This window comes from Phocoena phocoena, chromosome 16 (genome assembly GCF_963924675.1).
Source record: "Phocoena phocoena chromosome 16, mPhoPho1.1, whole genome shotgun sequence".
NCBI lineage: Eukaryota > Metazoa > Chordata > Mammalia > Artiodactyla > Phocoenidae > Phocoena > Phocoena phocoena.
The window spans coordinates 31,016,795-31,030,317 of record NC_089234.1 but is presented as its reverse complement, the minus strand read 5'-3'; the positions used below and the strand labels follow the sequence as shown (position 1 = coordinate 31,030,317).

Here is a 13,523-nt window from a genome sequence, read left to right as displayed (position 1 = left end):
AAAATATTAAAGATGATACAAACAGATGGAGAGATATACCATGTTCTTGGATTGGAAGAATCAATACTGTGAAAATGACTACACTACCCAAAGCAATCTACTGATTCAATGCAATCCCTATCAAATTACCAATGGCATTTTTTATGGAACTAGAACAAATCATCTTAAAATTTGTATGGAGACACAAAAGACCCCGAATAGCCAAAGCAGTCTTGAGGGAAAAAAACGGAGCTGGAGGAATCAGACTCCCTTACTTCAGACTATACTACAAAGCTACAGTCATCAAGACAATATGGTACTGGCACAAAAACAGAAATATAGATCAATGGAACAGGATAGAAAGCCCAGAGATAAACCCACGCACCTATGGTCAACTAATCTATGACAAAGGAGGCAAGGATATACAATGGAGAAAAGACAGCCTCGTCAATAAGTGGTGCTGGGAAAACTGGACAGCTACATATAAAAGAATGAAATTAGAACACTCTCTAACACCATACACAAAAATGAACTCAAAATGGATTTGAGACCTAAATGTAAGACCGGACACTATAAAACTCTTAGAGGAAAACACAGGAAGAACACTCTTTGACATAAATCAGAGCAAGATCCTTTTTGATCCACCTCCTAGAGCAATGGCAATAAAAACAAAAATAAACAAATGGGACCTAATGAAACTTAAAAGCTTTTGTACAGCAAAGGAAACCATAAACAAGACGAAAAGACAACCCTCAGAATGGGAGAAAATATTTGCAAATGAAGCAACTGACAAAGGATTAATCTCCAAAATTTACAAGCAGCTCATGCAGCTCAATATGAAAAAAACAAACAACCCAATCCAAAAATGGGCAGAAGACCTAAACAGACATTTCTCCAGAGAAAATATACAGATTGCCAACAAACACATGAAAGGATGCTCAACAGCACTAATAATTAGAGAAATGCAAATCAAAACTACAATGAGGTCTCACGTCACACTGGTCAGAATGGCCATCATCAAAAAATTTACAAACAATAAATGCTGTAGAGGGTGTGGAGAAAAGGGAACCCTCCTGTACTGTTGGTGGGAATGTAAATTGATATAGCCACTATGGAGAACAGTATGGAGGTTCCTTAAAAAACTAAAAACAGAACTACCATATGACCCAGCAATCCCACTACTGGGCATATACCCTGAGAAAACCATAATTCAAAAAGAGTCATGTACCACCATGTTCACTGCAGCACTATTTACAATAGCAGGACATGGAAGCAACCTAAGTTTCCATCGACAGATGACTGGATAAAGAAGACATGGCACATATATACAATGGAATATTACTCAGCCATAAAAAGAAATGAAATTGAGTTATTTGTAGTGAGATGGATGGACCTAGAGTCTGTCATACAGAGTGCAGTAAGTCAGAAAGAGAAAAACAAATACAAAAAACACGTATGTATGGAATATAAAAAAAATGGTTCTTAGGAACCTAGGGGCAGGACAGGAATAAAGACACAGACATAGAGAATGGACTTGAGGACATGGGGAGGGGGAAGGGTAATCTGGGACGAAGTGAGAGAGTGGCATGGACATATATACACTACCAAATGTAAAACAGATAGGTAGTGAGAAGCAGCCATATAGCACAGGGAGATCAGCTAGGTGCTTTGTGACCACCTAGAGGAGTGGGATAGGGAGAGTGGGAGGGAGACGCAAGAGGGAGGAGATATGGGGATATATGTATATGTATAGCTGACTCACTTTGTTATAAAGCAGAAAAAAAGTTATGTCTGGAAAGTTCTGAAGTTTGCATTGATTATTTACACTGAGTGGCATTTCTCTTCAAGACTAATATGAACTTACTAGAACATGAAACAAATTTCCCACTGTTCTCAAAAAAAAAAAAGAGCAATGGGCGAGGAGAGAAAAGCAAACCCTATTTTGGTGGAGTATTTGGGAAAGTTTAATGGAGGGAAGAGCATGTAGGGCCATTAATTCAAGGAATATTTATTGAGCATCTATTATGTGCCAGGAACTCTGGTAGGTACTAGGAAATGATGATGATAAATGGCTTTAGGGGATAAAAGTCTGATAACAGTAGGCTTGGGAAGAAGGAATAGGAGATAAAATAACTGATTAGAGGAAAAAGAATATGGCTTCAAGATTCTTGGAGGCTGATGACCCACAGGGCTCAAAAATTGTTAGGACTCAGGGGCACCATCAAAATCAGGGTTGTTCTGCCAAACTGGACAGTGTAAAACATTGATAAATCTTATTTCATCAGTTTCTTCATCTAGATTAATGATCTCATTCCCTGACACCAAAAAGGTTGAAGGGGAAAATGCCAGTGAAAGGAAACCCCTCCCAAATGGCTGTACAACTTCTTTTTCATGATAGTTCTAATAAGACTCAATTGGTTAAAGAGTTTATGACCAGCAAATGATCCAGAAAACCAGAATTTCAACCTTTTATTCTTATTCTTAATAAACATGATCATCAAAAGTCTTGGTCTATAGATGACAACATATCTTCTGATTTCCATCTTCAGCTACCTTTTCTTTGAAATTTTATTTCTTCTTTCTACTTTATGTCTGTCTTTCTAGTAACTTTTCTATTGCTATTTACCACCTTCTACCTCTACCTTTTCTGTTCTAGATGAAGTGTTCTAGATACTGAAGAATTTTATAATTGGTCTGAATTCTTTCTTTAGGAAACAATCACTTAAAACATTGGTTCTTAGACCAAAGAGCAACTAAAGCTATTAATTTCTTTGTACAGTCCCCATTTCACTGTTTCTGACACATTTCTTTTAACTGATCTGTCATAACACTGATACAGGGCATGGAATGGGAGTTGCCACATAATAAGATCCCTTGCTAATTAGGTGGTGAGTCTAGTAAGGTTGTCTCCCTCCTTCATCAGAATGAGGTATTCCCCACCAAGGGGAATTGCCTTAGTCCTAAACTTAAAGAGGTGAAGGGACCTGGGTTATTACTAAACACAAAACATTTTACTTCACAGATGATGGGGAGTCAAGTTAAGTGAATTCAGCAAGTCAGCAGCAGTCCAAAATAAAATCCAGGTTTCCTGACTTCCAAGCCATGTTCTTTGTCTACATCATGCTAAATCTTACTGCATGGCTAGCTAAGACATTTTCTCCTATATTGTGGGTTAAATGGGCTCTGGCGAGCTAGCCAAGGAACCTATTTATTACAATTTCTATGAGAAAACGAATTCTGAGTTTTGCCTCAGAGTTCAGAACACATCTTTCTACCTCCTACTCATCCTCTTACCACTCTGATGAACATAGTATCTGGCCATCAGGAATGAATGAGGAAGGCCATTTTATATTCTTAATAACTCACCTGGAAATGAATAGAACACTATTTATCAAACCAAAGCAAATATTTATACAGGAAGATTCTTCAAAATTGAGGATTGATTTTTAGGATGAATCTTCTAGAGTTATCCAAATTAGCTACTTGTCTTTCTTAGAAATAAATCTGTTACTAATACTTCCTCAGCCAACCAGCTGCAAAACCACACACTATGCTTTGAAAGACAGCACAGAAAACCAACTTACTTCCAGGGGCAAATGGGAGAGGGATCTAAAAATCCCAGCTATTGAGGTGATGTAGGACAGAGTAGGATCTCTCTTTTTTAATAACAAAGTAAGACAAAAGAGGGGGAGAGGGTAGGTAACTTAGCTTGACTTGTAAAAATATTCATTGAAGTCATTTACATACTATTACTTTGCCTAATTATGGCAAAGCATTAGGGATTATTCACATCATTAAATACATCAAGTTAAATTATTTGATTGCAACACAAACCTCCTGTTCAGAGTCTCTCAGTATTCATACTGTGATGCTCATATAGTTGGGTTGTCTGCTCACAGGTTTTAACATAAGATGAAGGAACAGTGCTGGCCTGGGAACTGGAGGACAATGTACCTTGCACAGTTAGAGGCAAAGGCAATGAAGTGAATATGACCAATAGCTTCACTGTCTATGAGCCAGTTTGTAAAATCTTGGGAAAGGATGGTGGCCACACAGCTGTCTCCCAAGGCATCATATAGAGAACTTTTCAACTGTCTCTTTGGACACCTAGCTACAATTTAGTTTCTGATTCTCATTGTATTTAAATTCATGGTTTTGTTACATAATGTATTCCTAAAAATGTATACAAAAGTTGAGTGTGTGGAAGTTGAATAAATTTACATTATAATGGGTGGTTCTGTTTCTAGAGAATGAAAAATTTCACCCCAGCATTAGAGACATTCTTTGATAACATGGTCCCAGTGTTTCATCCAAATTTTTCATTTTCCTTTTTTACTTTTACACACAACCAATCATTTTGGATGTTCAGTGAACATTCAATGAGGATTTAAGACTTGTCATTTTTGACGTGGCACTCCTGATTATTTTGTTCTGTGTCTCAAGTGTGTGTCACATTTATGAAACCCAGGTATCTCGTAAGCACTTTTAATTTTATGGTTTCCACTTATTTTCATATAAGAATAAAAATGCAATAAAATATTCCAATATTGCACAGTGATGTGCATACAAAGATGGTAACACCATTGGCTGGGAGCAGATTTTGCCATGTTACTGATCTAAATACTTGTTAACCAAAGAATGTAAAAAAAAAAAAATTCTAAACTTCCCATCCAAAAGGGAGCTTAGAGGTACTAAATATCTTTAAAAGTATATCTTTTATCAAGATCAAATGTGCTTAAAACAGAGACTATCAATAAGAGGAAGGATAACCATACCAACCTTGTATTTCTCATTCTCCTTTTATCTCATATCACCCTATTTCTCCCAGATAAGTGACCAGAGAGTAAAGGGACCGTTGCAAAATGGCTACTATGTGCCAGGCATTGTGGTAGGTAAAATTTCCACAAATACTCTCTTAATGGCCGGTGCCAACAGTGTATTTTATGTCAGAAAAAACAAAGCAAAAAAACAGAAAAACAAAAACCCAAGATCTCAGAAGCTATTAACTTCAATAAGTCCTTGTTTGCTGGACTGAGGAATTCGATTGAAAAAGAACCATTGATCATTACAAAAGGACCCAATAAAACTGTACTTAACTGGATCTTTAATAGTATGGCTTTTATATCTTTGTGTGGGATGGAGAATAATTTCATGGAGAAGCACCAGATTTCTGATAACTTTTAAAGAAATAGGTCTGATACTAATTTTGCTGTATGTTTAACCATCAGTTAAGGGCCTGTGCTTTGAAGGTAGATTTATGTGCTAGGGACTCAAAATTAATGATATGTTTAAGGCTCTACATTCTCTGCACAAATTTCCCAAGCCTGGTGGGAATAACGTGTATATAACGAAATAGATAACTATTTCTACTTTAAGTTCCTCCTTCTTCTTCTGACCCATCAGCAGGGTAAAAGTCAAGGGTCCTCCTCTCTCCTATGGCCAGAACTAAGATCTACTGCTCTGCATCTAAGGGTGCAGAGCAATAAGTGGGGTCCCTGGCATCCCAAGCTTCTGGTTCCCAACCATTTTTTAGATGTTCTTTGGTAGCATCACTGTTTTGCAAGCATACTGACTTATAAATGCTCCAAATACTTGATAGTCCCATACCTGGGAGATATGGAAGAAGGAAATTTCTGGAAGGCCAATAGTCAGTCACTGAACAAATTTCTACATCTGCGCATTTCTTGAGGGAGAGAGCTTGGCTATTTGGAGATGGAAAGTATGGTGACCTGATATCAGCAGGTCCTGATTCTAGACCCACCTCTTCGTCTAACCAACTGAGTGTTCTTGGTTCCAGGCTTCTGTGAAACCTCAGATTTGCCTTCTATATAAAAGGAGTTAGGACTCATCCCTCTCTAAAGTCCTTTTGAGTTTGTTGTATGTGACCAGCCCTGGCATTTAAACACCCTCCTGAAGCTACAGAAAAGCTGAACAATCATTTAAAAATTAGGACATATCTTCTTACTTGAATACTGTAAGTCAAATCATAATCACTTCTAGAAATTAGATTGGACTAGCAAATAAGTAAGACCTAATATAAGTACATTTCAGTAAAATCACTTGTAATGTACATTTCTGAACAATCTTTTCAGGCTCCTGACATGCCAAATTAGAGGTAAGTATTCCAATTAAGTCGTCATCCTTTTGGCAAACAAGAATAAGGATCAATATACTTGATGATGGTGAATGAAGTCCTTAGTTTCACCTCTTGGTGCCTTAATAATATCTTCTTCAAGGAAAGCCCAGACCAGCAGGGCTGCAACAATATCAGCAATGAGACTGGGTCTTAAGGTCAGCAGTCAGGCCATAAAACTCAACATGAAGACATCATTAACAGGCTGAAAACCACAAGTCTCAAGGTCCCGAAGTAGGCAGGCTTTAGGAGCTGGAATCAGCGACCTCTGGGTGGAACAGGTGGAGGAGGATGGAAGGTCTCCCTGGTCGGAGGCCTGAAATGAAAGTTAACACAATTATTATCAAACGAATTTAATTAACTAGTTCTCAGGCATCCACGATTTGTTGCAAGCTTGGTATACTATGCAAAGGACATGTTCTTCAATTAATAAAAGTGGAGAAACATACGGACCTTTCAGTGGCATACATGCTAAGCTGTGGCTTGCAATCCTAGCTGCACATTAGAATCACCAGCAGAGCTTTGAAAAATAACAGTTGCCAGGCTCGATCCCAGACCTATTCCATCATAATCTCTGGAGGATAGGGTTCAAGCATCACAACTTTTAAATAGTGTCCCTCCTTCAACCAGTTATATTAACTGTGTCGTTTATTTTCTGAGGCTTTGACATCTGGGCCCTGACTGATCCTGGAGGGCCTGCCCCTCCTAGGGAAAGCTAATTCCTAGAGATAGCAAACAACCTGCAGTGAGTACACCTTTCACATGCAGTCCAGAGCCCATACTCCAACCATGTCCTTTAATGGGACACTCATATTCGGGACCACTATCCACTGCCCTAATCACCCCAGGGCCAGGTGCCAGACAACTGGAGACAGCCCCTTTGCCCCGGAGCCCGCTGAAATTATTCAAACTAGCCAATCCTTAATCTGCCTAGCCTGCCTAGATTGTTCCTTCCTGCAGAACCCAAAATAAAGGCTCTTGCCCATGTTTCTCCCCTCCCTGACATTTCTCCTGCCTAAACCTGGGGCTTTCCTGTGTGCCCCACCCCGGCATAATGTGCCCCCTCCTCTTGGGATCTAGGAGTATAACAAACTCCCTATTCAAAGGCAGTCATGGGGCTTCCCTGGTGGCGCAGTGGTTGAGAGTCCGCCTGCTGATGCAGGGGACATGGGTTCGTGCCCCGGTCCGGGAAGATCCCACATGCCGCGGAGAGGCTGGGCCCGTGAGCCATGGCCGCTGGGTCTGCGCATCCGGAACCTGTGCTCTGCAACGGGAGAGGCCACGGCGGTGAGAGGCCCGTGTACCACAAAAAAAAAAAAAAAAAAAAAGGCAGTTGTCTCCTGATCTGCTGACCTTGCCATACCTAAGTAATAATAAAACCTATATTTTAAAACTCCAGTGATTCAAATGTGCAGCCAGGCAGGAGACACACTGCAGTGGGGAGATCCCTTGAGAGAGGACTTGAGAATTTCTGAAGTCGGCTTCTCACAACTACTTCCACCTGGGATCACTAAGTGTGTTGTCCCAACTCCATGTCTGCTTTCCTAGAAGCCTCCCTCCACATTAGTCTAGATGGTTTTTGAACGGTACTAAATGATACTCCAGAGAGACCTGGGTGAATGTATTTACAGAGGGTTCAACAACTACAGATGGTATTTCCACATGTGTGCTGTAAAACCAATATTTAATTCTCTTGGAAGCAAGTCAGTAAGTTAAGAAAGAGAGCTTTGTCAGGTGCTGTCATTGAACTGTGCTACCCTGGAACTGCGTATTTGAGGACTGAATGAATCAATGAGTAAATATTTACTAAATGTCTCTTGAATGCAAGTTTGCATAGGTCAAGGAAACGACAAAAGAGTTGGGAAAAGACAGGCCATTTCAGGAGCCAGAGAGGGAGGCAGAAGTAGAAAAGAATAACAACAGACATCCTCAGGAGGGTCTGCAGTGGCACCTGGGAGTAGATGGTTCTGTGTGGTTGTCTCTTTATCCAGAGAAAACAAATGGACGGTCTCCTTCCATCGCCCGACCTGCCCTGCGAACCATGGGCTTAAAGGAGAAAGCTGAAGGACAGCCAGGTGATACCACTTATCACTTGGGTAAGCTGAGGCTGGCTTCCTTGCTTCCTTCCTTCCTCTCAACAGACATTTATCTACTGTGCACCTGCTCCTGGGTGTGGGATATATCAGCAAGTAAAATGGGCATGGAACTTTCCCTCAAGGTGCTGAGAATATAATGGATGAGACAGACAACAGGGAAAATCAGTACGCTGCACTGAAAGTTTCGATAGGGCACATTCAGAACCTATGAGAACATATGGCAGAGGCATGTATGCACACATCTGGAGAATAAGTTCAACTTCTCTGAACCTCTTTCTCATCTGCCAGACAGAGGTAAAGATACCTATGTTGGAGATGTAGGTATCTATATTGGAATTGCAGATACCTATACTGTGTGAGATGACAGTTGGAAAGTGGATAGCACTTTTGGCTTAGAGTAGGCACTCAAGAGGCAAAGCTACTAATTTTATTATTATGATTAAAGATGTATTCTTAGAACTTTTCCCCATGTATGCCCCATAAGCCTTACATTTTACCTTCCATCACAAAGAGAGTCACAATTCCCTACTGGTCCCTCTTCCTCTGCGGCCCGACTCTGCAGTTGGGGCGAGTCTACAAGCAAACCATCTCCACATTTCATTCTGATGAACAACCCAGCTAAGGATCGGAAGACCCATCTCAGGGAAATGGGTTTGTGATTACAGACATATCAGAACCGTGGAAATAAAGGTTATTAAATCAGAATCAAGTGGTGGTCTGTGGTGGAGATGGCGTCTCCAGGACGCTGGGAAGTTGGAGCTGGAGACAAGATTGTGCAGTCTGGAGACCCGGGCACTGGCTGCTTTCTCCTCCGTGTTGAGGGCGAGGTCTGTGCTGATGATAAGTTTGGTTCAAGAACCCAGCAATCCTAATGTTGGTTACATTCTTTTAAAGCAGGCCTATTATTTAGATGGTATGCTTTTGTATGATCACAATATTGTTAAAAATATCTTTAAGCTTCCCTATTAGTAAATAGCCTCCGGCCCAAGTCCCCTTACTCTCTGACCACTACCCCCCATCCCCCAGGGACTTCACAGATCTCTTTACAAGTCAGCAGCTAAAGGATTAACTCTTGGTACTCCAGGAGGCCTTCAGAAGTATGTTCTGATTTGGCAGTACCTAGGCTACGCCTGAAAGGGGAATGCATAGATTGTTAGTGATTGGCAAATCACTAGTAAATGGCAAAACATATTAAAAAACAAGGGGGCAATGGCTCAGCAAGATGTTGGCTTTTTTTTTTTCTCTACTGGCACGACTTTACCTATGAAGAGTGTGATATTGTCAGCTGCCCACTCTATAGGGACTAATGCCCTGCAAGGGAAATGCCATGCAAAGATATAATGCATCTGCTCCTGTTCTTGTCACCATCTGCCTTTCCTAACTTTGAAGTATAAATATATTAGGAACTTACAGCGGGTGGGAATGTGAAGCTTCTTTCCACTAATCTGTAACCCACCTGCACTGTGGTACACCACTTGATGGCTAGCTGTCAACCCAAGCAGTAGCAGTCTATCCATCCACCCATTCACTCACTTGCGTGATAAATATTTGCTAAATTCCTAGCAGGCGGCAATTACCGAGTTAACTCCATTCTGTGCTGCGGAGAGTAGAAAAAAAATTTTTTCTTATCAAAAATCTCTAGGAACTTCCCTGCAGTGGTTAAGAATCCACCCGCCAATACAGGTGACAACGGTTCGATCCCTGGTCCGGGAAGATCCCACATGCTGCGGAGCAACAAAGCCCGTGTGCCACAACTACTGAAGTCCCTGCGCCTAGAGCCTGTGCTCCCCAACAAGAGAAGCCACCGCAATGAGAAGCCCGCGCACCGCAGCGAAAGAGTAGATCCGGCTCGCCACAACTGGAGAAAGCCCACGCCGGAGCAGCAAAGACCCAAAGCAGCCAAAAATAAATAAATAAATAAAATTTTAAAAGCAAACAAAAACAATCTCTATTCTTTTGAGGTTTACCATCTACTTGAGGAGACAGATATGTAAACAAGGGCCACAACATGGGATGAATTATAATGGAGGTATTTGGGGAACCACAAGAAGGTTCATTCTGAATAGGAACATCAGGGAAGGCTTCACAGAAGAGGTAATGTTTGGACAGAGTCCTAAAGGATGTGTAGGAATTTTCTAAGCAGAGATTGGAAGGGAGTAGGAAGACAACATTGCAGGCAAAAGGAACAGATTGAGCAAAGACAGCACGAAATGACACAGCTCACTAGGAATTCTTAAGGGGGAAACATCAGTGACTACAAGAGAGGGGTGGGACTCAGGGCCACGGCATGCTAAAAAATAGAGAATTAAATTTAAGGCTTTCATGCCAGGAAGTGCCATCACCAGCTATTTCTGCTCTAGAATGGGCACTCTCTGGTGCAGTGGAGGAGGGACTGACTGGAGGCAGGGAGGTGAGTGTGGGCCTACAGGGATGAACTCAGGCACTGGCAGATGGAGACAAGGGGTAGATCTGAAAGCTGCAAGGGCAGCAAAATGAACAGAGCCTGGGGAGCTTCGAGGGAGGCAGGGATGGAGGCTGACCCCAGGGGCAGGCGCTTGGGGAAGAGAGAGAATAGTGCCACGTCTCAGGCTGGGAAATGGTGAGAAGAAGGCAGTTTGGGGCAGAGGATGGCAGGTTGGATGATGAGTTCAGTTTTGCATGGGCTGCGTCTGAGATCTTGGTTGGACACCTGGTGAAGTTCCCAATGAACAGTAGGAAACAGAAGGCCAAGGTACAGATGGCGATGGAGACTTGGAGTCATTGCTGACAATTCAAGCTCTGGGGACAGCATGCAGAGTGAGAAGAGGAAGGGACCAGGACTGGAGAGAGTGATGAGCAGGATGTGCTGTTTGAGGGAAAGGGGGGTTCAGGAGAACATGAGTGGGGAAGAACGGCCAATTCCCAGATCTGGAAGTGGAGTGGAGACCACCAAGGTCAGCCTCCCCTCCTGTCCGTCAGTGGGTCAAGCATTCAGGAGAGAGGCCCATTTTATTCTTTGCTCAAACATCTCCTCATTTTATTATGAAAATTACATACACACTTTCAGAACAATTGCATCTTTTCCAATCTTCACACCAAAAATGCACCCAAACCCCGTTTCTATCAGAGATTTCTTTGCAAACACCATTTCTTTAGTAACATATGTTTTCCTCCTTTTCTCTCCCCATCTTTATCACAACATGCTTCCAGACTCCCCCAAAACAATTCATCTGCCATCTCTCTTTACACATTAAATGCATCCCAGTTTCCAGCCTTTAATTTCTGGAACCCATTTCCCTGGTTGTTCCCTCTCCTGTAGACAAAATTCCACAGAGTCTTTGTAGCTATATATTCGAGATTGACATTCTTTTTAATCTTGGTACAATTAGATAACTGCCTCCAAAGTTTTACCTTCAGGAATAAAAGGTCTTAGATCTTGTATCTTCTCCCATGACACCTGGACCTCCTTGGACAGGTGTAACAAAATGACTAAAAGACTGGACCCTGGAGTCAGGCACACCTAGGTTTGCCACAGACATAAAGTCTCCATCCAGTCTTAAGCCCCAGTTTCTACATCTGCAAAATGGGATAACACTAAACATCTACCACCTAGAGTTGTGAAGAGAATTAAATGAGCTAATGCATTTAGTATGTTTAACAGAACACCTGGCACATAGTAAGCGCTCAATAAATATTAGCATTTATTACCACAATTGCTCTCCACAAACACCCCTCCCCAATCCCCAACTATATATAATTTTCAAGCAACAGAACATTATGCAAATTCAGGTGATTGGACTAGGTTATCGCTAAGGTTCCTTCTAGGGCAAATGTTCTAATATGTGAACTCTATTCTACACCAGGGAAACATGCTCCGTGAGTGTGAAGCAGCTTGGGACCGAGGGAGGCTTGTGTAGCAAGTGTCAGTACGTGAATGTTGCTGGGAGCACACGGAAAAGCGGTAATAGCAAGGGGAGAAACGGAAAGATCCTCAGCGCAGGGTCAGCTGCTCTTTCCAGAAAAGCAGAAGAAAAGCCTCCTCGTGGTACTTTCTCAACAAATTTCACTGATGAGGTTCATTTGAGTTACAAGTTTCAAATTGAAAGAAAAAAAAAATCCTAGTTTAAAAAAACATCCTTTTAATCTCCCCCTGCACCCCCCCCCCACATTGTATTTCAGACATCAAAGAATTAAACTCCCAAGGCAAGCCTAGGCTTTTATTCCCAAAGGCTCCTTTCTGCCTTGGCAGACAAGCTAGCTTTGACCACCTCTTCTGTGACTCCAGGAGACCTTAAAAAGGTTCCTGCCAGAAGCCTGAACACAAACAAAGACATACATCAGAGCCCCATAAGTCAGTCACACTCTTTTGTCTAATGCCCAGCTCCAAATCTCCATAGGCTCATCCTTCTGCATAAAAAACACTCAGACTGTTGTGCTCTTACTAAGGGCCAGAAACACAATCCTTACGACTCTGTTAGGAAGTTCATTGACTATCTCCGTTTTTTTTTTTTTTTGGCCACACCACGCGCAGCATGAGGGATTTTAGTTCCGGGACCAGAGATCAGCAGTGGAAGCTCAGAGTCTTAACCACTGGACCGCCAGGGAAGTTCCTACTATCTCCATTTTATGGACAAGGAAAGTAAGGCACATGACAGTTAAATAATTCATCCAAGTGGCTGCTGGAGACTTCCCCAGGCGGTGTTTCCCCACCACCACACCTTGCTGCCTCTCACCTTTATTTCCACTCCCAATTCCTTCTTATCTCCTGGTCCCCAAAAGGCACTGTCTCCACTATGCGGCCAAGGGAATTAGTTATTCGGGAGCTGAATTCTAACCAGATAAAAATTATGCAAAACATTGACCTTTACCGATGTATTTCACTGACAAAATATTGCATTTGTTATTTAGAGTATGTGCAACTGAATAAAGCATCCCTCAAGTTAATGAAGAGTCCACATTGAAATGTGTCCAAAGTATGCATTTCAGTGAGTCTAGCTCTGTGCTTATTCTTAGGTCATTTTAGATGTCCCCAGATCCTACACTCCCCTCCCCTGAAACTCAGAGAGTGAGGAAAAAATGTCCCGTCAGCTTCGATGTTACCTCTGTGAGGCGGCTCGGGGCGGCACCCTGGGGGGCCTCTCAAGGGGCATGATGGGTGCGCTGTCCACTGGTGGGGGGCCTGGACTACGACTTCTGGCAACCTCGGGGGCTTCATTATCCTACAGCAAAAAAGATGAGAAAGAAGGGTGAAAATCACATTAAGCAACAGCATAGTTGGACACACTCCATCCCACAAGCTCCTCAGCCCTTCCCAGCCTTTGGCTGAAGGTTACTTA

The 13,523-nt window shown here is 42.0% G+C and overlaps 1 protein-coding gene across 1 annotated transcript in view; it reads right to left on the bottom strand.

The window, feature by feature from the left end:
- Window positions 1–6,370: 6,370 nt before the first annotated feature.
- The window catches only part of PIK3AP1 (phosphoinositide-3-kinase adaptor protein 1), a 56,572-nt gene continuing 49,419 nt past the window's right edge, over window positions 6,371–13,523 (bottom strand). Inside the window, exons 14-15 of the mRNA XM_065894221.1 lie at window positions 13,288–13,406; window positions 6,371–6,428 (exon numbers count right to left, since the gene is read on the bottom strand). Of these exons, the coding sequence (XP_065750293.1) occupies window positions 6,371–6,428; window positions 13,288–13,406 (177 nt within the window). The remainder of the gene's footprint in view (window positions 6,429–13,287; window positions 13,407–13,523) is intronic.